This window comes from Tupaia chinensis, unplaced genomic scaffold (genome assembly GCF_000334495.1).
Source record: "Tupaia chinensis unplaced genomic scaffold, TupChi_1.0 Scaffold000288_2, whole genome shotgun sequence".
Taxonomy (NCBI): Eukaryota; Metazoa; Chordata; class Mammalia; order Scandentia; family Tupaiidae; genus Tupaia; species Tupaia belangeri.
The window spans coordinates 4,505,048-4,531,297 of NW_006159773.1; the positions used below are offsets into that span (position 1 = coordinate 4,505,048).

Below are 26,250 nucleotides of genomic sequence, written 5' to 3' on the forward strand. Positions count from 1 at the left end.
AAGAAAATTTTCCAAACCTAGAGAGGCATTCGAAGATCCAGTCCCAGGAAAAACAAAGGACCCCAAATAGAATCAACCGAAGATCTTCTCCAAGACACATTATAGCCAGGTTGGCCAAAACCGTAGACAAAGACAAGATACTAAGATTGGCAAAAGAAAAACATCAAGTTACCTACAAAGGACATCCCATCAGGCTAACAGCAGATCTCTCATCGAGAACAATGCAAGTGAGAGGAGAATGGGAAAATATATTCAAAGTGTTAAGAGAGAAGCAATTTCAGCCAAGAATACTGTACCCGGCAAGATCATCTTTCAGGTGGGAAGAAAAGACAAAAACATTCTCAGATAAACAAAACCTGAAAGAATTTACCAGCACCAGACCAGATCTCCACGAAGTTCTCTAGGGTGTGCTGTATCAGGAAAATTAAACACAGACACAAGGAAATAAGAGTTCAAAAACTAAGAAAGTGGCCAACTTAATCATAGGGGCAAGTCTGGAGTTGAATATTATATCCCAGAATTTAATCAGGAAAATTGAACCAGAACAGAAGATAAAAGTACATGAGACTGATAGGTTCATGCACCTACCATTTGAACAGAATCCTAACCTGTTTTCTGTCTTTAAGCAAAGTTCCTTGGCGTTTCTTTGATTTAAGTCAAAACTGGTTTTCTTAGTAGTAATGAGTGAACTCACCATTGAAAGTAGTTAGATTATGTAGGAAATTGTGTGATCAATGCAATGTGGGTGGGAAGGGAATGGAGGACAATTGTGCCTCGTGTCCTCATACCCAGGAACTTTTATTGTGCCTTAATTCAATGCTCACTAGATCTGTGTGGCACAAGTAGGAATTTTAAAAAGCACAGGGATACGAAAACATTTTAGATCATATATTTTATACCATTGTGCTCAATGTAATATTAGTCTAGCCGGTTTGGCATTTGAGTCATTAATCAAATAAAGCAATCAAATGTCAGTGAATATTAAATAAGCTCTTATTGTAAGCTTAACATTTAAATAAGGACTTTGATGATTACAATAAAAGAAACAACCTAATAAGAAGCAGTCAGGGTTTCTGCTTTCAAATGGCTGTTGGTTAGTTGGGTAATTTTTTTTTTTAATACCCTCTAAGATTTTACTCCATCATCATCTCCCCAAGGAATCCTTATCATGTCTCTAGCCTGGGCTCATGGTTTTCTGTGGTCTCAGTTTCCTGGATCTCTCTGCCTGATTGGGAATATCGACTAAATTATCCAGTTTCCATAATTTACTTACCATAATATACCAAATTTTAAGTGACCAAATACTTCAGTAGACTTGAATTATTTAAGAGCAGGGAAGTATTTTATTTTGTATGCTTCAATATTTTATCTCTAGTACTTGCTACATTATGTAGAAAGAATATCTTTCAAATGAATGAATAAAAATATAAAGCAGATAGATTTTTGAAGAGGACAGGATGCATAATTGAAATTATAGATTGAAATGTTTGGTAGTCATCAAGAGCATTAGTTAGGGTTGGAGTATTTACAGCTTGAGGTAGGATTTATCTTGTTCCTTTAGAGACAGATAGAATTTAAACAGGTAGAGGATAAAGAGAAGGGCATTGTACGTAAGAACAATTACATGAATGAAAGCAAAGATGAAATTGAGCAGAGAAAATTTAGGCAACAGTAAGGAAGCCAAGTCAACCAGAGGGGATGGTGGGGGAGTTGAGCTCTGGAAAGTGAAGCTTAAGCCGTAGAATAATAAAGCTAAGATATAGAAGCTCTTGAAAACTCAAAAAAGTTTTGCTACATTATGATTATAAAAAAGAGTCTGCTTAAAGTTTTAGAACATGACATTTCTGTGTAAGAAATTTTAATTCTATAACAGCATATGTTAAAGTCTAGAAAAAAGTTATGGTAATTCAGAAGACAGATGAAGAAACAACCGATTTTAGTTTTGACAATAAAAATGGAATAGAAGCCAGAGCCAGAGAGAAGAGACTTAGTAAAGTACTGCACTAGTCCTTTTTTTTTTTTTTTAAAGAGTTTTTTGCTATAGGGCACATGTGTTCACTGGAGAGACACAAAGAGACAGAAAGTGAGAATTCATCCCCCAACACTTCTTGAGAGGATGGCCACACCACAATCCCTTCTTCATCATTCTTCTCTCAGGATTTTTGGCATGCATGTACATGCACCTGATATGAGTTCCAAGGCTTTAAGTCCGAGACATGAACCACCATTGTCCATGTGGAAGTCCAGCATCTTAACCACTATGCCACCTGTTGGCCCCATTACACTACTCTTTATTAATGCTGCTAAGCAGAAATACGTGAGACTAGGTGATTTATAAAGAACAGAGGTTTATTTGGTTTATGATTCTAGTGGCTAGAAAACCCAAGATCATGGCATTGGCATCTGGGAAGCCTTTGGTGCAACATGGACAATGGAAGCAGCAAAGCTCAGTGAGCATAGACAGAGAGATAGAGAAGAAATGGAATCCCTTACTTCCTCATATTTGTCTTTCCTGGGCTGCCAGCTAATTGGATGGTGCCTCTCCACTTTGAAGTGGGTCTTCCTTTCTTAGTCTTCTCACAGAATGAATAATTATTCATAAGAATTAATCTATTCATGAAGGTGGAACCCTCATCTCCCAGATACCACCTACTAGGCCTTAAGGGTCTCATCTCCTCTTAATACCATTACACAAGGGACCATACTCCAAGGATTGAAGTTTACTTACCCTAAAAGTAAATAATCCTTGTGAGGGCAAATCAGTAGCTAAACCCTATCAAGTGCTAAAAGAGAGTGCTGGTAAAACACTGGGTAATATATGAAAACAGCTTTGTAAGGACCAGCAGATGGCATAATGGTTATGTTGCTGGATTCCCATGGAGTTGACTGCAATTTAAGTCCCAGATCTGGTGGCTTGAAACTCACACTGGATGCATGTGTGTGTGTGCCCAGGATCCCAAGAGGAAAGTTGAGAAGAAGGGATTGCAGCATAGCCATCCCCTACCAGGGCTGGAGAGAGGTGTGTGTGTGGATTTTTGATTGCTTTCTCTCTGTCTCTCTGGAGAGTGCAAGCACCCTATAGCAAAAATCTCTCAAAAAGAAAATAACTTTTTAAACTGTGAAACATACAACTGTATGATTTTTATATACACACAGAGATACATACATGTTCAGCTATATGGATTCATATTTATGTGAATAAAATAGGTGCTTGTTAGATTAAAATGACAAGGATATGTTGTTTTGGGCTATTTTGTTGGGCTATTCAGTTACATGATCTGATTTTTTTTTGGCAACATAGTTAAAGAAAAACTTGGATTTACTGGCTCAACCAAACTATTTGCTCTTTTTTTCTCTCTCTTTGAAATTTTCCAAAGGGTGTGTACACTTACCAGAGAGAGACAGAAAGGGAGAGAGAACCTCCTCATGGGCAATAGTCTTAATAATCCCTTCTCCATTTTCCCCTTTAGAAATTTTGGGCATATGCTCACATGCACCTGGTGTGTTTTTCAAGCCCCTGGGTCTGTAACTTGTCCTGTGTATTTGACCATGCCACAGGGTGGACCCAATTTACTCCTAAGGTTTTATAAGTTACAATAGATTAACAGATATCATAAGAGGTCCTAAAGAGCAAGACCATTTGGTAGAAGAGAAGAATTAGTGGCCACGAACATGCATAATGATTTTTACTTACCATTATTTCGTGTGTTTTCAAGGTATTGGTTGTTTTTCTCTGTTGCAATATTGGGATGCAAGATTCAAGAACTAATTGGGACCAGCAGTTAGCGTAATGGCTATGTCGCTGAACTCCCATATAGTTGACCGCAGTTCGAGTCCCAGACCCAGTGGCTTAAGCTCACACTGGGCACATGTGTGTGCATGCCCAAGATCCCAAGAGGAGAAGGGAGAAGAGATTGTGGCATGGCCATCCTCCCTGGGGGGTGATTTCTCGATTTCTAGCTCTCTGTCTCTCTCTGCATTTCTCTGCCTTTCTGGTGAGCATATGTGCCCTATAGCAGAAACCTTTCCAAAAAAAAAAAAAAAAGGATTCAAGAACTAACAGAAATAAATCATTTATAGTAACGATTAAAAATACAAGAATGCACTTAAACAATGACCGTGGTGTAATATTAAATTTTGTGACATTTTTATCTTTAATAATTATGGTTTTTTCCTCAAGAATACCAAAATCTTTATTTTTCATTTAAATGTCAAAAAAATGTTTTCATATCCAAGTGGGTAATTTTTTAAATAATAGATGCATCCTGCCTTATAAAGCAATGCATGTTGTAAAACTGAATGACTTTTTTTTTCTGAATGTAGAGCTGAGATGTCAAATTTGTCAAGATGCAACAAGCTTCAGTTGTTTATTAATAGCCCTGGTACTATTTTGGTTAACAGGGGGATTGCCGCACCAGAGAAGAGGCAATGATATTTGGTGTTGGACTCTGTGACAATGGATTTATGCACCATGGTAAGGATTTGACGCTGGAAGTTCAAGATATATTTCATTGTTTTGATTCTTCTTAGAACACTGGGACACTTAGTACTCCAGTGAAGTCATTTAGAGATGAACCAGCAAGACTGTCTACGTCTTGCCATGGGTCCATGTTGGGTTATCATATCTGTGTTCACTTTCACTGTTGGTGTCATTCCTCTGTCTGATCACTATTATCTACTGATAGCCATGACTTTTCTTTTTTTCTAGACTATCGAATTTCAGAAGAACAATGACTTTAGCTAGAAGTTGTGTGTGTGTGTGTGTGTGTGTGTGTGTGTGTGTATGTTTATTGGGTCGTCAGAAAAGTCATGACACATTCTTACAAAATTACTTTTACGTAATGTGTCATGACTTTTCTGACGACCCAATACATTTATGTATATTTGTATACCTGTATATATATGTGTGTATGTATATACATTATTTTACACTCACATGTTCGTTTATATGTATGTGATTTTTCCTTAAGAAATAAATTTGTATGTATCTATAAACTATTTATATATATGTGATTTTTTTATATATGAAAGCTATTTATCTATATAAATACTACCTACATATGTAGGGACACATATAAAAGGTCATATACCTCTTTGAAATAATTTCCGATGAGACTTACAGTTTTTATGAATGCAAGTATATATTAAAATGATAGAATGAGCATATATGGTTAAATATTTATTGTTCTTTTTAGGAAAATGGTTTCAAAATTAGGTCAGAGAACTGAATTATAGATCTCTGGGAAAAAATCTATTTCCTTTTGCCCACTAAAGATTGATTTCCTTTCTTGTTGTTGACTTTAAAGTCAATTTGGTTATTGGATTTATTGAAGTAATGAGACTTAGTTCTTCCTCTCTACTCATACCATCTTAAAGAATTCATCAACTCAATCTCTTTTTAATTAATACTGTGGTATGCTTACAGACATATATTTAATGCAATTTGTGCCTGCTTGTCCATTATTTTCAGATTGATACATTTTTATGAAGAAAGAAGTACAACAGATATTGCAGCAATTTTCAGAGTAATTTGGTTATCATATATTCCTTTGGAAATTCCATCCTATTTCACTATCTCTAGATCACCATTGTGATAGAAAAACATCAGCCCCTTAAGAACAGACTATTGATTGGAGAAAGTACAACATTGTAGGGAATTAAAGCCATGATATGAAGCTGAAAATCTAAAGCTATTATTTTTCTTTTTAAAAAGAAAGAATTCTGTGGCACAGCAGGTAGCAAGTCAGACCATAGAATTGGAAGCCACCTGTTAACTGTGGTTTGAGTTCCCTTCCCTATCAGCCTGAAAGCATACCAGTTGTGTACATGTGAACCTCGCCAGCTGCTTGGCTGGCTGAAGGACTGAAGAAAGGAGATTGCAGTGTGACCAAGTCCTGTGCAGTATGCTCTGCTCCCTCTCTTTCTCTTGCACATGCGCATATACTATCATGAATAATAATAATAATTAAAAAATTAAAGCCTTACGGAACAATTTTATCGAAGCATTTATTGTAAAATACTGACCTACAGCAAAAGTTTTTCCTTCAAAAATCTGTCAGCAAAGCACAACCATCTTGGCTCATGGCTAGTGTTATTAATGTCCTGTCTTGCTCTTTTTCACAGGCTATTTGGTAGAGGAAAGTAGCAGTAGCAAAATCACCTTGCGAATTTTAGAAAACTTTAGATTATTTAGGGAAGACCTAATTCAATTAAAAATGTGTCCTCATTTCATTTTTTAAAAAAGTTTATTCCACAAGAGAGGAAAATGGGGGGGTTAAGTAAGGAGGGACACCCCTAACAAGGCACCATGCTGTAGTTCTAGCTCTAGTCTCAGCCAGCTTGGATCGTGGGCACACACTCTCAGCCTGCACAGGAAACTTCAGGATACAAGTCTATGACCTTCCCATGTGGCCTCAGCATCTCAGAGGGCATTACCACTGTGCCACTAATGGCTTGTTTATTTTCATTTCGTTGTTACCTATGGCTTGTGTTGCCTTTTACTTTGTGGTTGATAGTTTCATTTGTTAACTCCTGTTGCCAGCCAGTCTTCCATCCAATGATCCAATGTACCAATTGAAATAAAATAGCTGTCTTTTTTATTGCTTACTCTATGCCATGTTATTTACATTAGTTACTTCATATTCCTTTTTTTCTTTAGAGAGATTTTTGCTATAAGGTGTCTGTACTTGCCAGAGAGAGAGAAAGAGACAGAAAGTGAAAAATTACCCCCAGGGAAGATGGCCACACTGCATTCCCTTCTCCTCCATTCTCCTCGTCGGATTTTGGGCACATACACAAAGGTGCCTGGCGTGAGTTTCAAGCCTCCAGGTCTGGGACTCAAACCACTGTTGACCATTTGGGAGTTTGGCGACATAACCACAGTACCATCTGCTGGTCCTACTTCATATTACTTTTTTGCAACATTTTAAGGAAGGTTTATTATCCTCGTTTTATAGATGGAGAAACTTAAGTTTAAAAAATGTAGGTCATTTTCTCAATGTCACACCAGGTCAATCCCAGATCTGCCTATCTCATCGCCAAGCCTAACACTTTCTGCTGTATCTTGGGACCACTGTCTTTTCTCAGTTCCCTGGCTCAGTGAATCAATCTATCTCCACAAGTACATTTGAAGGTACTAAGGACAGATAAGTAAGATATAGCAAAAATTTCTTCTTTAGAATATTTTTGACAGCTATCAGGATTTCACTGAATACAATTTTTTTTTCCATGAGTACTTAGCCTTGTTTTTAAAAAGGCTAAAAAAATAAACCTTATGTGCATCAGTGCATGCCAAGAATCTTAGGGGCTTTGGACAAAAATTGTAACATTCAGATAAAGGGGAAAACAATTGGCATTGGAAGCAATAAAGTCATTAGAGAATATTGTGTTAAACAGAAAAGCCCTAGGAATTCATGGAAATGAAAATCACGTTCACCCAGAAGACCCATTCATTTTGAAGTGTTGAGACACAGAAGTGACCACAATGGGCATTGCTTATATGTAAAAGGGCAACACTTAACTAATTTGAGGTTTTCCTGAAATGTCAAGAATATTAAAAACATGCTTAAAATGCTTACTACTAATTGAAAACACCATAGGTTTCTATGTTTTTGATTGTACTTGTTTTTGAATTCATTATAATCATTTATTCAAATTAAAATTTTAACCTGGAAAGTGAGAGACTTGGCTAAGTACAAAACAGTTAACATTGAAGAAGTACCATTTATTTAAAAAAATCAAAATTCTTTGGCTAACAGTAATTTAATGAAAATGTTGGCTTAAAATTAGAGAAAGAAATGTGAAATGTTAATAGAAAAATTCTAAGGGTTTGGGGGACTGTAACCCATCTTAGGAATATAAATTTGAGAGCATAGAATAGGTATTAAGTTACCAAATGTGTACTAGTATGGAAAATGAGTTTGATTTTTGGATTAAGTGAAAGAGTTTGGATCTCTCTCTGTTTCTGTAGTCCTTGAAAAAAGTGAATTCAAAGATGAACCCCTACTTTTCCGTTTTTTTGCGGATGAGGAAATGGAAGGATCAAATATGAAACATCGTCTTATGAAACATGATTTAAAAGTTGTGGAAAATGTCATAGCTAAATCATTATTGGTAAGTTTATTAATATGTCATAGGAGGGGACTTCCAAAAGTTCACAGAAAAATGGAATTGACATAGGAGTTTATTTTGGTGCCAAAAAAATTGATAATCTATGTTTATTCATAATACATATTTTCCCTGAAGCTTTTGAAAACCCCTCATAGGAGTTTTCTTCTCGATTAGACAGCATCAAAACTGCATAAATGTGTTTGATGGTGAGGCGTATTGCTTCATTCTGTTTGATTTGTAATGTTTTTTCATGGCTGCTTTATCAATAATTTAATATTTTGTATTTCAGATTAAATCTAATGAGGGCAGCTATGGCTTTGGACTAGAAGACAAAAATAAAGTTCCCATAATAAAGTTGGTAGAAAAGGGGTCTAATGCTGAGGTAATGTAAATTTGCTTTTTTATTTTAATTTTGTTTTGATGACATACAACTATAAAAGTTTGAAACAAATCGAAGTCGGCCTTTAAGTATCTTTATTGAAGATAATGTCACTGGAAACTCTTACTCTGAGGATCTACCAAATTCCCTTGGGGATTAGGGCAGCTGAGTCCATGTCTGGCCGCTCAGGGGTAACTGGGGGGCGGGAGGGCAGGACGTGGAGGTGTGCGAGGTGGTGTTGTGCAAGAGGTGTACAGCTGTGAATGTCTTCCCTCCTGATTGGCCGCATGGTTCATTCTTTGGGGGACGGTGGAGGGTGGTGCTGTTTATGTGTGTCACATGGTTATTACATTCAGTCAAGGGCTGTGTCCTCTGTTATATTTTCCTGTCACTGTTGACTATCTTTTATATCCATCACTTAGGCATTCTGATTTATTTTCTCCTCAAATTAATGCTGATTGGTATTCTCTCTTGTCAGCAGCCTTTTAAACAAGGGAATCTCCTGATCATTTATTCTTTCATTCATATGGAAATATTTGTATAGCACTTATGATATACTAGGCAGTGTTCTAGGCCCTGGGAATGCAGCAGAGAGCAAACACAAGTCCCCTGCTCTCCTAGAGCCCACTCCCCAGTGCCTTATCCTCAGCAAATCAAGCTTAAAGTGTCCTTATTGTGCTGCCTGACTTGTAAGGTACTTAGTCCTCAAACTCTCAATATTTAGATATTTAATATAGAATGTGATATTTAATGAAATATGGCTTTTAACTTGCAATTTATTTAAAGTTAGTGGTCACCTGTCACTTAATCTTTCTACCTGCTAATGTGCAGTGTCTCTTGTCATATATATATATATGTATATATATATATATATATAACACACACCCAAACACAGACACACACTCTACCAGTGTTATTTAAAAGCTGCTGGTTGCAGGGCTTGAACTGCTATCATCCACATGGGAGTCCAGTGCCTTAACCACCACTCCATTTGCAGGTCCTGAGGTCTCCATCTTTTCAAACCACAAATTCATACAACACAAAGCTTTATATACAGAATACTAATTTCAGACATAAGGACATTAGTTTTCTTGTGATCTGTTAGTGGACCTGGCCAACAAATGACCATTTTTAGTAATTTTCTGTGAGAAGGCTATGTGTTGTTTTTTTGTCCCCCCCCACCAGGGATTTTTAGAGGATGTTCTGAGAACACACTCCCATCTGACTATGTCCTGACCAATGTCCTCTCCCAGGTGTTTGTCATTTATCTGGCAGCTGGACAGCAGGTGGCTTAAGGCAGAAAGGCAGGTTGAGTGTCCTCGTTAGCAGGAAGGAATGATGTCATTGTTTTTGTTGCAGCATCTTGCTCTACTGATACCTTTGTGCTCAGTGGCGCTCTCTTCCTGAAATTCCAGGCCACTCCTTTGCACTGGAGATACTTGTTAAGCGAGAGATGCAAATATATCAATATGTATATATACCCAAATACACACACAGAGGCTGAAACTTTCTAGTTAATGGAATGTAAATGGAAAACACAGTAAAAAAAAAGGGGAGGGGGATTTGTCTTGTTAAGAAGATGAAAAAAGAAAAGAAGTGTGATATGCAATAGAAAAGGGGGTCCCAGGAGTATACTGTCAAGTTAAGGGTGAGGGGGGTGGGGGTATAATTTTTGTGAAAACTCTGAATCTCTTCAGATTCTAATTTTTTTAAGAACACCCTAGATTTCTTATTAAAATATGATTTGAATTATTTTTCAATTTTTTCTTAGATGGCTGGCATGGAAGTTGGAAAGAAGATTTTTGCTATTAATGGTGACCTAGTTTTTATGAGACCTTTCAATGAAGTGGATTGCTTCCTGAAATCATGCTTAAACAGCAGAAAGCCTCTAAGAGTTCTCGTGAGCACAAAGCCAAGGGAGTAAGTTACGATTTATGTGGGGTTTAAAAAAATTATACGTAGATGAGTAATATAGAAAACTTCACTAAGTAAAAATTTTGAATTAAGCATCTATTGCTTGGAACATTTAAACCATACCAGCATCACTAGTGCTTCTCTTTAGATGTTGAGGATAAGTACATTGTTTACAATAAATGCCTGTTAGCCGGATCAGGTAGTTTCAGAAGAAGTAGCACTTTTCTTTTGTTGCCCAAATTTTTCCTGGTGTGAGTTGAGTTGCATTTCATTATGAGTGAACAAAACTAGTAGAACACTTGAGAATAAAGTGTTTATATTTTTCTGGACCAGCAGGGGGCATGGAGGTTAAGGTACTGAATCCCACGTGGCCAACTCACTGGTTCAAGTCATGGTTCGAGTCTCAGTTCAAGATTTTCAGCGGCCTGGAAATCACACTGGACACATGTGTGTGTGCAGGCACGCATGTCCAGAATCCTGAGAAGAGACTGGAAAGGTTTTGCAGAGTGGTCGCCCCCCTTGGGGGATGAGTTCTTATTTTCTCTCTCTCTGTCTCTCTCTGGCAAGTGTATGCACTCGATGTCAAAAATCTAAAAAAAAAGAAAAAGAATTAAATTTTTCCATATTCAACTATAAGAATTTCTGGTGCCGTATTATTAATTGATTAGACCCCATTTATATTAAGTGTCTATGAGAGTTGGAATAAAAAAATGAAAGATATTCCATGTATTTAGTAATGTGTCAATTTCTTTAAAAAATTCTGTCTATAATCCTTTTACCTGTTATTAGAAAATAGTTTATTTCAGAAAATTTAGAATACAGATTTTCAAAAGGAAGACTTTTTAAAAATTATATCACTATAAGTAACCATTATTACATTCGTAAAATAAAGTTAGTTGATTTTTCTTTCTTTTTTTTTTTTTATTTTTGGAGAGGTTTTTGCTATAGGGCGCGTGCGCTCGCCAGATAGAGAGAGACAGACAGAAAGCAAGAAATCACCCCCTAGTGGGGATGGCCATGCTGCAATCCCTTCTCCTCCATTCTCCTCTTGGGATCTTGGGCACGCACGCACACGTGCCTGGCGTGAGTTTAAGTCTCCGGGTTCGGGACTCGAACCCTAGTTGACTACGTGGGAGTCCAGCGACATAGCCATTACGCTAACTGCTGGTCCAAAAGTTAGCTGATTTTTCTAGGTATTGATACACATATACACAATCATATTTACAAATTGGGACTCTGCTTTATATAACCACTTTTTTTTTTTCTTTTTGAGATATTTTTTGCTATAGGACATGTGTGCTCACTGGAGAGTCAGAGAGGGACAGAAAGCAAGAAATCATCCCCCAGGAGGATGACCCCACAACATTTCCTTCTCCTCCATTCTCCTCTCGGTTCCTGGAAACACACACACACGTGCCCAGCATTAGTTTTAAGGCACCAGGTCCAGGACTCAAACCATAGTTGACCATGTGGGAGCCCAGTGATATAACCATTATGCCATCTGCTGGTTCCACTTTTTTTTTTTTTTTTAATATCAACATGTTGTGGACATATTTGTAAGACTTTGAATTTTCTTATGCAATTCATTTCTATTGATAGTCTAATATTCCCTCATTAGTTTACCATCAGTTTTTATCCAGTTAATTAATTGAGATAATATACATTTAAAGTACTTGCCATAATATCTTAATGCACTGTGATTATATCAAAATTAGTGTTGGGACCAGCAGTTAGCATAATGGCTATGTCGCTGGACTCCCATGTAGTCAACTGTGGTTTGTGTCCCGGACCTAGTGACTTAAAACTCACGCCGGGCGCGTGTGCGTGCGTGCCCAAGATCCCAAGAGGAGAACGGAGGAGAAGGGATTGTGGCGTGGCCATTCCCCCTGGGGGGTGATTTCTCGCTTTCTGTCTCTCTGTCTGTCTGTCTGGTGAGCGCACTTGCCCTATAGCAAAAACCTCTCACAAAAATAAAAAAAAAGAAATTAGTGTTTAAAACTCATATCATTTATCAATAATTCTAAGCAACTTTATTAATTGTGAAATAAATGAAGGTCATATTGGCAAATCAAAAATTTTGTTCATGAAAAAAAGTCTACATAGTATTCTTTTGTGTGTTTTTTTGTTTGTTTTACAGAGAATTTTTTGCTATAGGCGCATGCAGTCAACAGAGAGACACAAAGCGAGAAATCACCTCTACTTCCCAGGGGCATGGACAAGCCACAATCCCTTCTCCTCCATTCTCCTCTTGGGATTTTGGGCACACACGCACACATGCCTGACATGAGTTTTAAGCCACCGAGTCTGGGATTTAAACTGTGGTCAACTACATGGGAGTCTAGTGACATACCATTATGCCATCTGCTGGTCCCTTCTTTTTTTTTTTTTTTTTTTGAGACATTTTCACTGTAGGGCGCGTGCGCGCCAGACAGACAGAGAGAGACATAGAGACAGAAAGCGAGAAATCACCCCCCAGGGGGGATGGTCACGCCGCAATCCCTTCTTCTCCATTCTCCTCTCAGGATCTTGGGCACGCACGTACATGCGCCCGGCGTGAGTTTTAAGCCACCGGGTCTGGGACACGAACCGCGGTCGACTACGTGGGAGTCCAGCGACATAGCCATTACGCTAACTGCTGGTTCCCCTGGTCCCTTCTTTTGTGTTTTAAAAATATTTGTTTTAGGGGGCAAGCAAATGGCATGGGGGTTAAGGTGTTGGAGTACCACATGGCTGACCATGGTTTGGGTCCTGGATCTAGTGGCTTGAGAATCATGCCAGTGTACGTGTGCCCAAAACCCCAGGAAGAGAATGGAGGAGGAGAAGGGATTGTGGTGTGGGTATCCCCCAGGGGTGATTTCTTGCTTTCCCTCTCACTGTCTCTCTCTGTCTCTCTTTAGCAAGCGGACACATCCTATGGCCAAAACCTTAAGAAAAATGAATGTGATGCAGCAGTAATGTAGTCCCCAGCAGTGCTGCATGCTCATGGCCAGCTGTGGGTTCAGATCTCCTGTTTGTCCTGAAAACATGCAACATATGAACAGGCACCCAGGGTCCTAAGAAGCTCGAGGGCTGAGGAAAGGGGATCGTAACTTGACCACCCCTCTCCAGGGCATTTTCTCCCCTACTGCCTCTGTCACTCTCTCTCTTCCTCCTCCTGACCCTCTCTTTCCTGTACACATATGCACACTAACATAAAATTTTAAAGTGTATTACTTTATATGTAAAAAATATATGTAATATATATTCAGGAATAACTGAGTATCTTATCTTGAGTCAAAATGTGTGTGATAGTCTAGATTTTCCTTTAAATTAAGAAAAAGAGTTTCTTTATGGCAGTGTTAAGTCATTAAGGTAGATGCCAAAGCTTCTACCAACAACTTACTAAGTGTTTTGAAAGAGTGAATATGACTCATTAACGTCGATAATTTAGGAAGGCTGGAGTAGCGGGCAGCAGAGAACCATAATGCTGTTTCCCTCTAATTATGGCCTATTCATCCCATCCTTGTTATCCTTGCCTAGGTAAGGCTGTCGTAGTTATCTGCCTCCTGAAACTTGCAAGGCTTTGCAAGAGAGGAAGAGGACAATCAGAAAGAAATGAGAGTAGTTCCGAAAGAGTCATTAGTGAACACAGAGGCCCTCCCTGTGACCCCCTGATTTAACCCTGCAAATATCGGTCCACTGACCAATGATGTTACAACAGAAGATGAGGCCATCTATTCAGAATTAAGTGGATAGGGCAAATCCTCAGTCCTAGAATTCTTGCTAGATCAGAGATCTGGAACTGTCTTCTGACTCTTGCCTCAGTGTTCGTTGCAGAATATCTGCAACCCTAGATGCCAGGTTCAAGCCTCTGCCTCCATTTACAAATAAGTGTGCTACTTCAGTGACCTCATTCACAAGGTGGAGAGGATAAGCATGCCTATGCCACACAGCTGGCAAGAACTTTCAATAAATCTAGGTTGATAAGAACTTAGGGAAATGTTCCGCACATAGTAAGCAGTCTGGTGATGGTGTATGTGCTACTCTTGTCTGTTTTCTCATTGTATATTGTTTCATGTTTCTTTATTACATCAAGAACATGTTTTGCATTATATTTTAAAACTTTTTGGGGGACCAGCAGATGGCGTAATGGTTACATCACTGGACTCCCACATGGCCGATCGTGGATCAGGTCCCGGAGCTGGAGGCTTGACATTCACACTGGTGTGTTTGTGCATGTCCAAAATCCCAAGAGGGGAATGGAGGAGAAGGGATTGCAGCATGGCCATACCCCCTGCTTTTTGTCTCTCTCTCCAGTGAGCGCATGCACCCTATAGCAAAAATCCCTCTTAAAAAAAAAAAAAGCCTTTTTTGAAGATAACCTATTTAATTTTTAATCTTGTATGAAATTTACAACCTTTCCTTTATGTTTTTATTCTGATGTATGCGTTCTATAAGGCACTCTCATATTTTCTTACAATAGCGTGTTGTAATTTTAAATTCTACCTGTCTTGAGGGAAAAAGGCAAGAAATATGAGAGACAAATAAAACAGAATTTTCTTTTGATGCTAGCTGTATTAAACTATACTTAAAGAATTTTTCAAAAGGCTTTGTAGCAGATAATTTAGCATACTTATTTTCTATAGGAAATAGAACACTCCTCTTATATAAATGTAAGTCTTCTTTTAATATGCAATATAATGTTCCCAATAGGGAAACATGTTCTATAAAGATTGTTATTATTATTTTAGATCTTTGCCAAGCATGTATACTTGTCAGAGAGGGAGAGAGAGAAAGAGAGAGAGTGACAAATCACCCCTCTGGGGAGATGACCACCCCATATAGAAGCATCTCCTGTCTGTTTTTGTTTTATACTCACCAGGATATGTACTTATTCCCTTTTTCCCATTAGTTATGCTTCATTTGTAAGTTGGACAGATACAAGTAACTATATGCTATTCAAAGAAAATAGAGCATGGTACACCAAAAAGTACTTAATTGAGGATAAAGGATAAATTAATTTTGAACTTTACCCAACATATATACAGATCACTTCACAGTGTGTAATCGTATTTGTAATTGTACCTTCAAATTCCTTAGTACAGACAATTTCCTGTCTTTCTTTTTAAGGTTATTTATTTCTTCCATAAGCAAAAGAGACAGAGAGAGAGAGAGATGCAGAACTCCTCACAGGGTCGTGACACCGTGATCCACCCACGGCCTCAGCCAGCCATGGGTTTGGGCATGAGAGCACCCAACATACTCAGGGAGGTCTCTAGAGGGGAACCTGCAGAGATTGGTCAGCCTGCAGCACTTCCATCACCATACAGCCCCCTGACAATTTGTATTTCTTTTTTTCAAAGAATATTTATTTAATTTTATTTATTATTATTATTTAATTTCCTATAGGGCATATGCAGTCATGAGAGAGAGAGAAAGAAAGAAAACAGGCTGCCAGGCAGCCAGGTCTGGAACTTGAACCACAATCAACATGTGGGAGTAGATCCCCTCAATCACCGTGCCACGTGCCAGCCCTGACAATTTGGATCTCTGTCACTGACAGCCTGCCTCATTTTATATTTGAGTTTGCAGTCTTGAGATCCAAATGCAGGCTCTGCTTTGCTGAGTTGTTGTGGACACAGTCTTGCTCTGACTGCCTCCAGCTACTTCATAAGCTGCAGACAACTCCTGCTGCATCTAACTTCAAACCAATGTGTCCTTGAAGAGCTGCTAACATTTATTTCATGATTAATTCATCTTTCAGAAAACGCTTTTGTTTCTTGGGCTTCAGGGGCTATCCATCAAAATTTATTGTGTTGTATTCATTTGGTTTTGCTCTCTACTGCGATTGATTATACTCATTTTTATTGTTATGATCCTTGGTCTTATCTCATGTTCTCTGTTCTTCATCGTCACTGTCTGATTTCTGGCTTCCTCCTGTGGAGGGTCTCATTTATTAATGCCGAATTGGACATCCCTCGCTGGTTTGCTCTGACAGCTTATTCAAGTTCTCCATTTCTTCATGTTCTTCCATGCGGATTCATTGAAAATATTACTTTTCTTATTCAACTTTACCTTTTGATGTATTATTCTTTTCAAATTTGACTACATAAAGTTAATCATATTCTTAAATTATTTTGATGTAGTGCTTGACAGATCTGTTCTTTATAACTAGTTCTTTGTTGTTCTTTGATGACGTTCCCCACAGGTAAAAATGTTTTAAGTCTGTGTTTCTTTTATATTAATTTTTGTAAAGCAGTTTCACAAGGCACTCATTTTTTTTTTAACAGTAAATTAATGAGAGAAACTTCTCTTATTACTACCTGCATAGTTCAGAGCAATGTAGGGCTGTTTACCAACAGTATCTCTTTTATTTTTTTAAGGTGTATTTATTTATTTTTCTTCTATAAACAAAAGGCAGAGGAAGAGAGAGAGAAGGAGAGAGAAAGCATCCCCAATAGGATCTTGATGTCACGATTCACCCCCAGCCTCAGCCAGTCCTGGATCATGGGTACACATGTGCCCAGTGTATGCAGACAGGCCTCCAGCAGGTCTCCAGACATGCACTGGGAACCTCGCCAGAGCATCCTCTGGGTCAGCCTCGCAGAGCATCCTTGCATTTTACTGCCGCACAACCGTTCTACAAGCAGTATCTCTTTTAATCCCCACCGACACCCTGCAAAATAAGTTTTAGCAATATTATATTGAGTCATCAGGAAAGTCTTGATGTATTTTTCTATACTTTTTTTGCATATTTTGCATAGAAAAGCACATCATGACTTTCCTGACAACTTATTATCTTTCTTGGGAAAGTTTTGTAACTGTCAGAGACGCTAAGGAGCTTTTTAAAGTATCCAACTAGGAAATGACTAAATGAGGGTTCAGAGCTAGCTTAGTCTAATCCCAGAGCCTATCCTTTATCAGAGTATACTGTGTAATGACTGTGTTTAGTTTACGAATTCTGTGCTGCATGCCTGCTATGTGACTTTATGAGGATCGGGGCCATGTTTAGTCTCTAAAGGCTTCTGGCCCAGTGTTTTTCACGTGGTAGACCTTCAATCTGTACTTACTGAAAGAATGAATAAAGTTATGTATTACTATTGTTTTAAGCAACTGTGCATTTAAATTCATCTTAATTTGTTTTCTGATTGACTTTAGGACAGTGAAAATCCCAGATTCAGCAGATGGACTTGGATTCCAGATCCGAGGGTTTGGCCCCTCAGTTGTGCATGCGGTAGGAAGAGGTAAGAGTCAATAGCTTTCCATTGTGTCTTGGATATTTCCGGCAGGACAGGGATATGTTTCAAACATACATAGTCTTGTTGTTATGAATTTTGTCATTAATCATATTGTCACTGAATTTATTAAATGATAGTACATCTGGAAACACTATTAAAAAAATATCTTCATTCTAAAGCATATTAATCATTGTTGAAAATGTGAAGAAAGGGGCCAGCAGGTGGTGTGGAGGTGAAAGAGGTTCGATCCCCATGTCTGACTTTGTGATTTGAGTCCTGGATCTCTGGCAGCTTAAAAATCGCACCAGACATGCATATGTGTGCATGCCCAAAATCCCAAGAGGAGAACGGAGAAGGGATTGAGGAGTGGCTATCCCTTCTGCGGGGTGCTTTCTCACTTCGTATTTCTCTGGCAAGTGCCCTATAGTAAATTTAAAAAAAAATGGATCTTATTTCAAAACTTGTCTTTTTACTCAGAGTTTTAAAACATACAGATTGACAGACTTTCAGAACCTTTCTAATAAACCATTCAATATTATAAAATCGACATGGGATACAGAAACATTAAATATTCTCTTCATTTTCACTAAGCAAAAAAGAAAAGGAAAGGAAAGAAAAGAAAACCTCACATTAGCATTGCAACATAAAGTGTCTGAGAACCTGTGTGCATCGTGTTGACCTCTTCCCCTCTTACAGCATCATTGAAAGAGTGAGGTTGTAGATTTGGAACTCAAAGATAGGTGCGACCTGTGCTGTTTCCTTCGAAAGAGTAAAACATAGATGTGCTTGTGCGTTTTTGCCTTCCACTGTATACTAATGAAAAGATACTATTCTGTGGGGCATGTGGAACTGTAATAATGACATACAGTGAAGAAATTCTTTGCAGTCAGCCTGACGCCATGGTGGATCACTGCATCACTTTCACCTCAGCCCACAGTGGCACTCCAGCCACTGGGTTTAGCCATGGGTTCACCTGACCACCCACTCTGCACTCTGGCTCCCTCTCTCTTCTTTAATTTGTTATGGGCCATGTGTGCTCAACAGAGAGAGAGAAAGTGAGAAAGCACTCCTCGTGGGGTTTGCCACACCACAGCCTTTCTCCTCCATTCTCCTCTCAGGATTTTGGACATGCATGCATACATGCCTGGTGTGTTTTTCAATCTGCTTGGTTGAGGACTTGAACTGCTCAGTCAGCTGTGTGGGATCCAGCTAAGCAACCATACTACCAGCTGGCCCTCTGCTATTTCTCTTGAGAAGATGGAAAAAACTATCGTGGTTAGAGAATTCATGTTTCCTGATTCTCCATCACGTCTTCCCATATTTCTGCTCAGCAGACGTTGCGTTTCCCTGACCAGCTGGCTCTCCCTTTTCCTTCACAAATTTGCCTCCCACCCGCCAAGGTGAACTTCCTTCTTGTCATTTCATAGACAAATTCAGGCTCTCAAGGTCTCCTATGCATGCCATAAAAGTCACATTCTCAGAACTGGACACAAAGCACACAAGACTTCACAGTGCCACTCCAGCCCTCTCTTTCATCCACCCCTCAGCTCCTGTAGAACTACTTGTATGCTCCCAAGTGGACAAGGGAATTTTTTGATTGAGTTGATCCCCCCCTTTTTTTAGGCTAATCTCTCTGCTGAGTATACCCCTCTCTCCCGCCCACAAGAGTCAATTCAATGCAGAAAATCACGTGTCATTTCTGGGAGTGAATTTTATTGGGAACTAAGAGGTAGAGAAAATGTATTTTTTTTAAATTAAGTAATTTTCTAAAATATGTTTAAAAATTTAAATACCACTATAAGAGATTACTTACAAAGAAAGTTTAATACTTAAAATTTAATGTAAGTTTCACAATCATTTATATTATCATATGCACTGTATTTATTAATAGTATTTTGTGAATGTCAATTTGCCGAAAATATTAAATAGCAGAGATTGGAAGTTTCTGGAAAATCCTCTCATTGACTAGGATGTGACTAGGATGGAAATCTATATCTATGCAAACAAAATGACCACACATTTGATACTATCTGATTAATTAGTCTCCTGAAATTCTCCAATTCCTGACTTTTTATTTATACCTTTTGTTTTTCCTAGAAAATCTAGTCCACTCATAATTGCTAATTGACTTGATTTTCCCCCTAAAATTTGTTTTTACATATATGTGAAATCTTCAGCATTTTTAAAAAATGAAAGTAAATACTATTTCAAAATTTAGAGATTTTGTAACGAAAAACAAGGCGTATATGTTTCAGTTGTCTCATTTTGCCATTGTATGTGAATATGTCTATTTAGAAAATGAGATTGACTAGACATTTGAAAGGGAAAATAACTGATTAGCGTTGTAAAGACCACTTTTTTTTAGAGGTTTTTTTGCTATTGGGTGCGTACGCTCGCCAGACAGACAGAAAGAGACAGAGAGACAGAAAGTGAGAAATCACCCCTGAGGGGGGATGGCCACACTGCAATCCCTTCTCCTCCATTCTCCTCTTGGTATCTTGGACACGCACGCACACGTGCCTGGCGTGAGTTTTAAGCCACCAGGTTCGGGATGCGAACCGTGGTCGACTGCGTGGGAGTCCAGCGACATAGCCGTTACATTAACTGCTGGTCCCCGTAAAGACCACTTTCAATATCCGTTCAAATTAATTCTTGGGAAGGTGAGAAGTACTCTGTTAATCATAATTCAAAAAGCAAGTTAAAAAACTGAGAAGTGTTGAGCGGGTATTGCTATCAGAACCAAATTTATTGAGAACATAGTAGAGTTTATAATATTCTCAAATTATTTCCATTATTGTACACATGATAAAAAAGAATCTTATCCCTGAAATTAGCTTTTGGCAATGGCAGTTTTCCCATTTGTATTTAAAGGAACCGTGGCTGCAGCAGCTGGCCTTCACCCCGGACAGTGTATTATCAAAGTGAATGGAATCAATGTCAGCAAAGAGACCCACGCCAGTGTCATTGCACATGTCACAGCCTGCAGGAAGTACAGGCGACCCATGAAGGTAAACTCCTCTTCCAGGTCTCTGGATCTAATTTAGTACTACTGTGGAAGACCTAGGGGGCAACACAAAACAGTACTGGAGATCTTTGTAGTTTCCAGTCTAAGTCTGAATTTAAACACACCATTATAAAGGTCTAATTTCTTATCTGCATACTGAATTACAACTGTGGTTAAATGGTTATACTTTCTTGTTACAGTATCTCATCACCTGTTTAAACATGTCCTGGGACATTTTCATTTTCAATGTGATAGGCATTTATCAAGTCAAAATTCAAAGATTTGAACAGCTTTTTTGACCCTGTGATTGCTTTAGAATATGTAATGTAGTTGTATATCTGAGTCTGAATTGTAAGCACTCTCACTGTTTATTTTAAGACTTCTGGAAAAGGCAAATATTTGGATTTTATAGGATCTGTGATGTTTTGGGAGTATTTATTTAGAAAATTGAAATCAGTTCTTCCAAGAAAATACCAAATTATACTTATCATTATTTAAAATGTTAAGCACTCTACTTTTACCCACAACTGCACAGAGAAATAAAATTAGCATCCTAATTCACAGGAAAGCTTATTGTATTATGAAGAAAAAGTGAGTATTGGATTGGAAGAGAACATTCTTAATTTAATCAGCTAGATGCAGGTGGAACTTGGAAGGACAGGCAGACTCTGTCTTGTTTTCTACCTTGTATGGTGAAATATTCTTTCCTGGATTGACAATGACTTTGTGTCTCCACCAGGATGATGAAAAGCTGTTTTCTGATAAGTCAAAGCTAACGTTCTGCAAAATACTAACCCTACATAAAAATAACTGATCAATTTTACTAATAAGGTAAAAACTAACAAAGCATATGGGAGTTTACACATAGACTCATAGGTTCCTTGGGTTGATAGTAGCTTAATAAATATTTGTTGAACCATATTATTATTATTATTATTATTATTATTATTATTATTATTTTGGAGAGGTTTTTGCTGTAGGGCACATGTGCTCACCAGAAAGACAGAGAGAGACAGAAAGCAAGAAACTACCCCCCCCCAGTGGGGGATGGCCATGCCACAATCCCTTCTCCTCTCGGGATTCTGGGCACGCATGCACACGTGCCTGGAGTGAGTTTAAGCAACCAGGTTCAGGACTCGAACCACGGTCAACTACATGGGAGTTCAGTGACATAGCCATTACACTAACTGCTGGTCCCTTGAACCATATTACTGAATGAATTAAAACTTACCTGAAATTATCAGACCTTTCTCCTTCTATCAGAATCTTAATAAGTAGCCAGATCTATTTGTATTCTATTTCTTTATATTTGCCCTGACAGCTTCTTTAGAGAGATGTTGATCAGTGACATAATTAAGAAAAGCAGTAAATGGACAGAAAAATTCACTGAGTAGCATGCTCTCTTGGGTATTTATTGCCACAAGACAGACCATTCCAAATGTGGCTTAAAGCCATGGCTAATTGTTGCTCTTGATTTGTGGTTCACTGGATGGTGTTTCCTGGGAGGTTACTGACATAGCCACAGACTGTGGGGACCCTCCTCCCGGCCTCTGTGGCAGGTCATCCTCCAGAGCCTGTCTGCATGGCTCCTTTTTCTGTCTCCAGCAAGATTTTCCTTTCTGCACTGTGTCTGAATTTTAAAGGGGAATATGACAAGTAATAAACTCTCTACCTAGATCGTACTTGCTAGTGTCCTTGTGGATAAATAAAAGTCACATGGCCAAGCCCAGGATCAATGTGGGAAGGACCTATGCAGAGGCCTGGATTCTGGCTACTGTGGTCCATTGACAGCCATGACAGGTTACCAAGATGTATCTGAATGATAAAATACAAACTTGCATTTTAATGACTTACAACAACATGATGAAACACCATTAAAGTGGAAGGCTAGTACAAGAGAAAAATGAATAGGACATGTTGTATCAGGTTTCAGTAATGCAGTTCAGTTTGATTTACCATCTTATCTAGGAAAAGTAAAAAGCTTCAAGTAATGTAACCCTTGAAGCATTTATCTGATAGCACTTTCTTCTCTCTTGTTCCTTAAAGTAAGGCTGAAAAGCTGCTGTTTCAATTAAAACGTAAGGCGATGTATGCCATGGCAAGATTACAAGACACTTACATGATGTGGGAACCCACTGACGTGAAAGATGTTCTTCCAGTTTCCTTATTGGTTTTATTCTAAAAAGCTTTAACTGTATTAAAATATATGTAACTGTTGGGAGAGCAAATGGTTTGTATAATTATAGGTAATTGAGTCATTAGAAAACTCTCAAACTTTGTTGATTTTAAAATGTAACTTAGAGCTCATTTTAAGATATATTTGAAGAATTTAAGCCATTTGGGAAATATTTTAAACCATACATTTTTGGACCATAGCTTTGGGAGGTAAAATTTACATAAGCGTATTTTTTGGAAGATAAAACTTTAAACTTAAAGCAAGGTCAGTTTTGTTAAATAATATTAGGGTACTTCAAAAAGTCTTTGGGCAAAATGGAATTGAAGGACAAGTTTATGTTGGTACAAAAACATTTTGAATCCGTGCATAGACCTTTACCCCCTCTGATACTTTTCCAATTTATTAAGGTTGACCAACACAGTTCTTATGTGTTTAAACATTTATTACAAGTGTTCAGTGATGTTTATTTAGTTTCTGAGTTATTTTTCCACAATTAAGTTAAATTAGGCACACCGACTTGTATTTTGTTAAAAAAGCAAAAACAAAAACAAAAAAACACTTCAGGAAGGAGATAGGAACAAGTATAATTTGTAGATGTTATAAAAATAATTCCAAATCTCACCTAACCTCCTTCTCAAATTACAACCACTCAGTTTGTCCTTCATGACAATAGAGACCAAAAACAGTTGCTTTAGTATGTCTGTGTGAGATTCCAGTGACTTAGAAATCCCTGAAAGCTGTGGGCTGTGATGTTTGAAAAGCTCAGAACACTAGCAAGGCTTGCTTGCAAAATATTTAACAGAAAACCACTGTTATTGCTTTCCTAAGGCAGCTATAGGTGCCTGTTAGGAAGGCATTGAAAAGGCATTGCCTAGTGCTCAAGTTTTGTTGGACAAAAACTTCAGGTGACCTTGGAGCTGGCTTTACTGACAAGACTCCTGCCCACATGGTCACCATGGCTTGCATCTCGGCCAAACAAGCCTTGACCATGGGTGTTGGATTGATTGCTGCCCACCAGTATGTTGTAGTTGTGGCTGGTGGTGTCCAGCTAATGTCCATCATCTCCATTTATCATTCAAGGGAAATGAGGAAAATGATGCTTGATCTCAGTAAGGTCAAGACTGGGCCAGTGACTGTCTTTAAATGCTAAATTCAGGTAGAATATCCTGTTATCTGGGTGCTAAATTCCCCACCATGAGACTATGGGCCACTTTACAGACTGGCTGCTGCTGCCTTTGCTCTTTCCCCACTGGAGCAGGATAAATTTGTACTGTGCACTCAGTCTGCATACTGGGCATTTTGCATTAACTTTTTGAAGACCCCCTTAAATGTGGCCTCAACTTTCTTTTAGTTTCTGATTCTGATTTTCTCTCTTGAATTCTGTTCCTTTTAAACAAACTAGAGGAATGAATAAGATGACCAACTCACCTTCTGAAGCAGATTTATGAGATGGATATGCATTTTAGGAAGTACTAATACCTCTGAGGTCTCTTTTCCCCCTCATTTCCAGCAAGATTCCATACAATGGGTTTATAATAGTATTGAGAGTGCTCAAGAGGACCTTCAAAAGTCCAACTCCAAACCCTCCGGAGATGAAGCAGGAGATGCCTTTGACTGCAAAGTAGAAGGTAAGTTTCTTCTGTTCCTTGTCGGCTTATAGTATACTTTTCCCCTGTGCCTGTGCCCACTCTTAAATGCTGAAGCTCTTAGATCTTCAAGCCACTTTCTTTCTTGCCTTTTTTTTTTTTTTTTCTGGCTGATACAGCATACTTTATTGATGGTTCGTGACAAGGAGGGCTCCCCAACCCCTCCCTTCTGTAGGAGTTTGGGATGGAAACTGTCAAGGAGGGAAGCTTCTCATTGTGGTGGGGACTGAGCAAGAGCAGGGCCTCCCCAGCAGCTGAGGGCCTCTCTTCCTCGTGCCCATGCTGGAGCTGGTGGTTGGGAGCTCTACTCCTTGGGGGCCATGTGGACCATGAGGTCCACTACCTTGTTGCTGTAGCCAAATTCATTGTCATATCAGGAGATGAGCTTGCCAGAATGGTCACTGAGGGCAATGTCAGCCCCAGCATCGAAGTGTCACTGTTGAAATCGCAGGAGACGACCTGGTCTTCGGTGTAGCCCAGGATGCCCTTCAGGAAGCCCAGCAATGCCTGTTTCACCACTTTCTTGATGTCATCATATTTGGCAGCTTTCTCCAGCCGGCAGGTCAGGTCCATGACCGACACGTTGGGGGTGGGAACATGGAAGGTCATGCTGGTGAGCTTCCTGTTCAGCTCCAGGATGACCTTGCCCACAGCCTTGGCAGCCCCAGTCGATGCTGGGATGATGTTCTAGGCAGCCCCACAGCCACCACACCACGGCTTCCCTCAGGGGCCATCCACAGTCTTCTGGGTGGCAGTGATGGCATGGACTGTGGTCATGAGTCCCTCCACAATGCCAAAGTTGTCATGGATGACCTTGGCCAGGGGGCCAAGCCGTTGGTGGTGCAGGAGGCATTGCTGACAGTCTTCAGGGAGTTGTACTTCTCGTGGTTCACGCCCATCACAAACATGGGGGGGGTGCGGCAGAAGGGGTAGAGATGATGACCCTTTTGGCCTCACCCTTCAAGTGAGCCCCAGCCTTATCCATGGTGGTGAAGACACTAGTGGACTCCACAACATACTCAGCACCAGCATCACCCCATTTGATGTTGGCGGGATCTCGCTCCTGGAAGATGGTGATGGACTTCCCATTGATGGCAAGCTTCCTGTTCTCGGCCTTAACGGTGCCATTGAACTTGCCATGGGTGGAATCATACTGGAATATGTTACCATGGAGTTCAAGTCAACGAAGGGGTCGTTGATGGCCATGACATCCACTTTGCCCGAGTTGAAGGCAGCCCTGGTGACCAAGTGCCCAATATGGCCAAATTTGTTTATTCCGACCTTCACCATTGTGTCTCCAGGATGTGGCTGGCACTGCACGGGAGGACTCGGCTGTCTGTCGAACGGGGAGGAGCAGAGAGTGAAGCCACTTTCTTAAAAGTTACTATCATTACAGCCAGCAGATAGCATGGTTATTAAGTCACTGGACTTCTATGGGGCTGGCCATGGTTCAAGTCCCAGATCCAGTGGCTTGAAACTCACACTGGGCATGTGTGCATGTGTGCAAGAGAAGAATGGACGAGAAGGAATTGTGGTGTGGCCATCCCCCCTGGAGGGGTAATTTCTTTTTTTTTGTTTGTTTGTTTTTTTTTTGTTTTTATTTAAATTTATTTATTTACATTCATTCACTGTACATCATTACAACATGCAAAATGAGATTTTCCATCCAGATTACACTGTATATTGGTTCAATCAAGCACATCAGCATACATGTTATCATCAACAAATAATTTTCCATTTCTTATTTCCTAATGTTTTTCTTTTTTTGATTCCCTATCTCTTACCCTCTGCCATCTCCCACTCTC

General features: G+C 39.1%; 1 protein-coding gene and 1 pseudogene across 2 annotated transcripts in view; one reads left to right on the forward strand and one right to left on the reverse strand.

The window, feature by feature from the left end:
• The window catches only part of PREX2 (phosphatidylinositol-3,4,5-trisphosphate dependent Rac exchange factor 2), a gene marked incomplete in the record, with an annotated part of 373,689 nt that overhangs the window by 175,398 nt on the left and 172,041 nt on the right, over window positions 1-26,250 (forward strand). For both annotated transcript variants that reach the window (XM_027772626.1, XM_027772627.1), the window contains 7 exon segments: window positions 4,402-4,474; window positions 7,970-8,112; window positions 8,399-8,491; window positions 10,260-10,408; window positions 17,540-17,625; window positions 20,491-20,627; window positions 24,310-24,427. In XM_027772626.1, the coding sequence (XP_027628427.1) occupies window positions 4,402-4,474; window positions 7,970-8,112; window positions 8,399-8,491; window positions 10,260-10,408; window positions 17,540-17,625; window positions 20,491-20,627; window positions 24,310-24,427 (799 nt within the window).
• Window positions 24,750-25,735, reverse strand: LOC106735065 (glyceraldehyde-3-phosphate dehydrogenase-like; annotated as a pseudogene).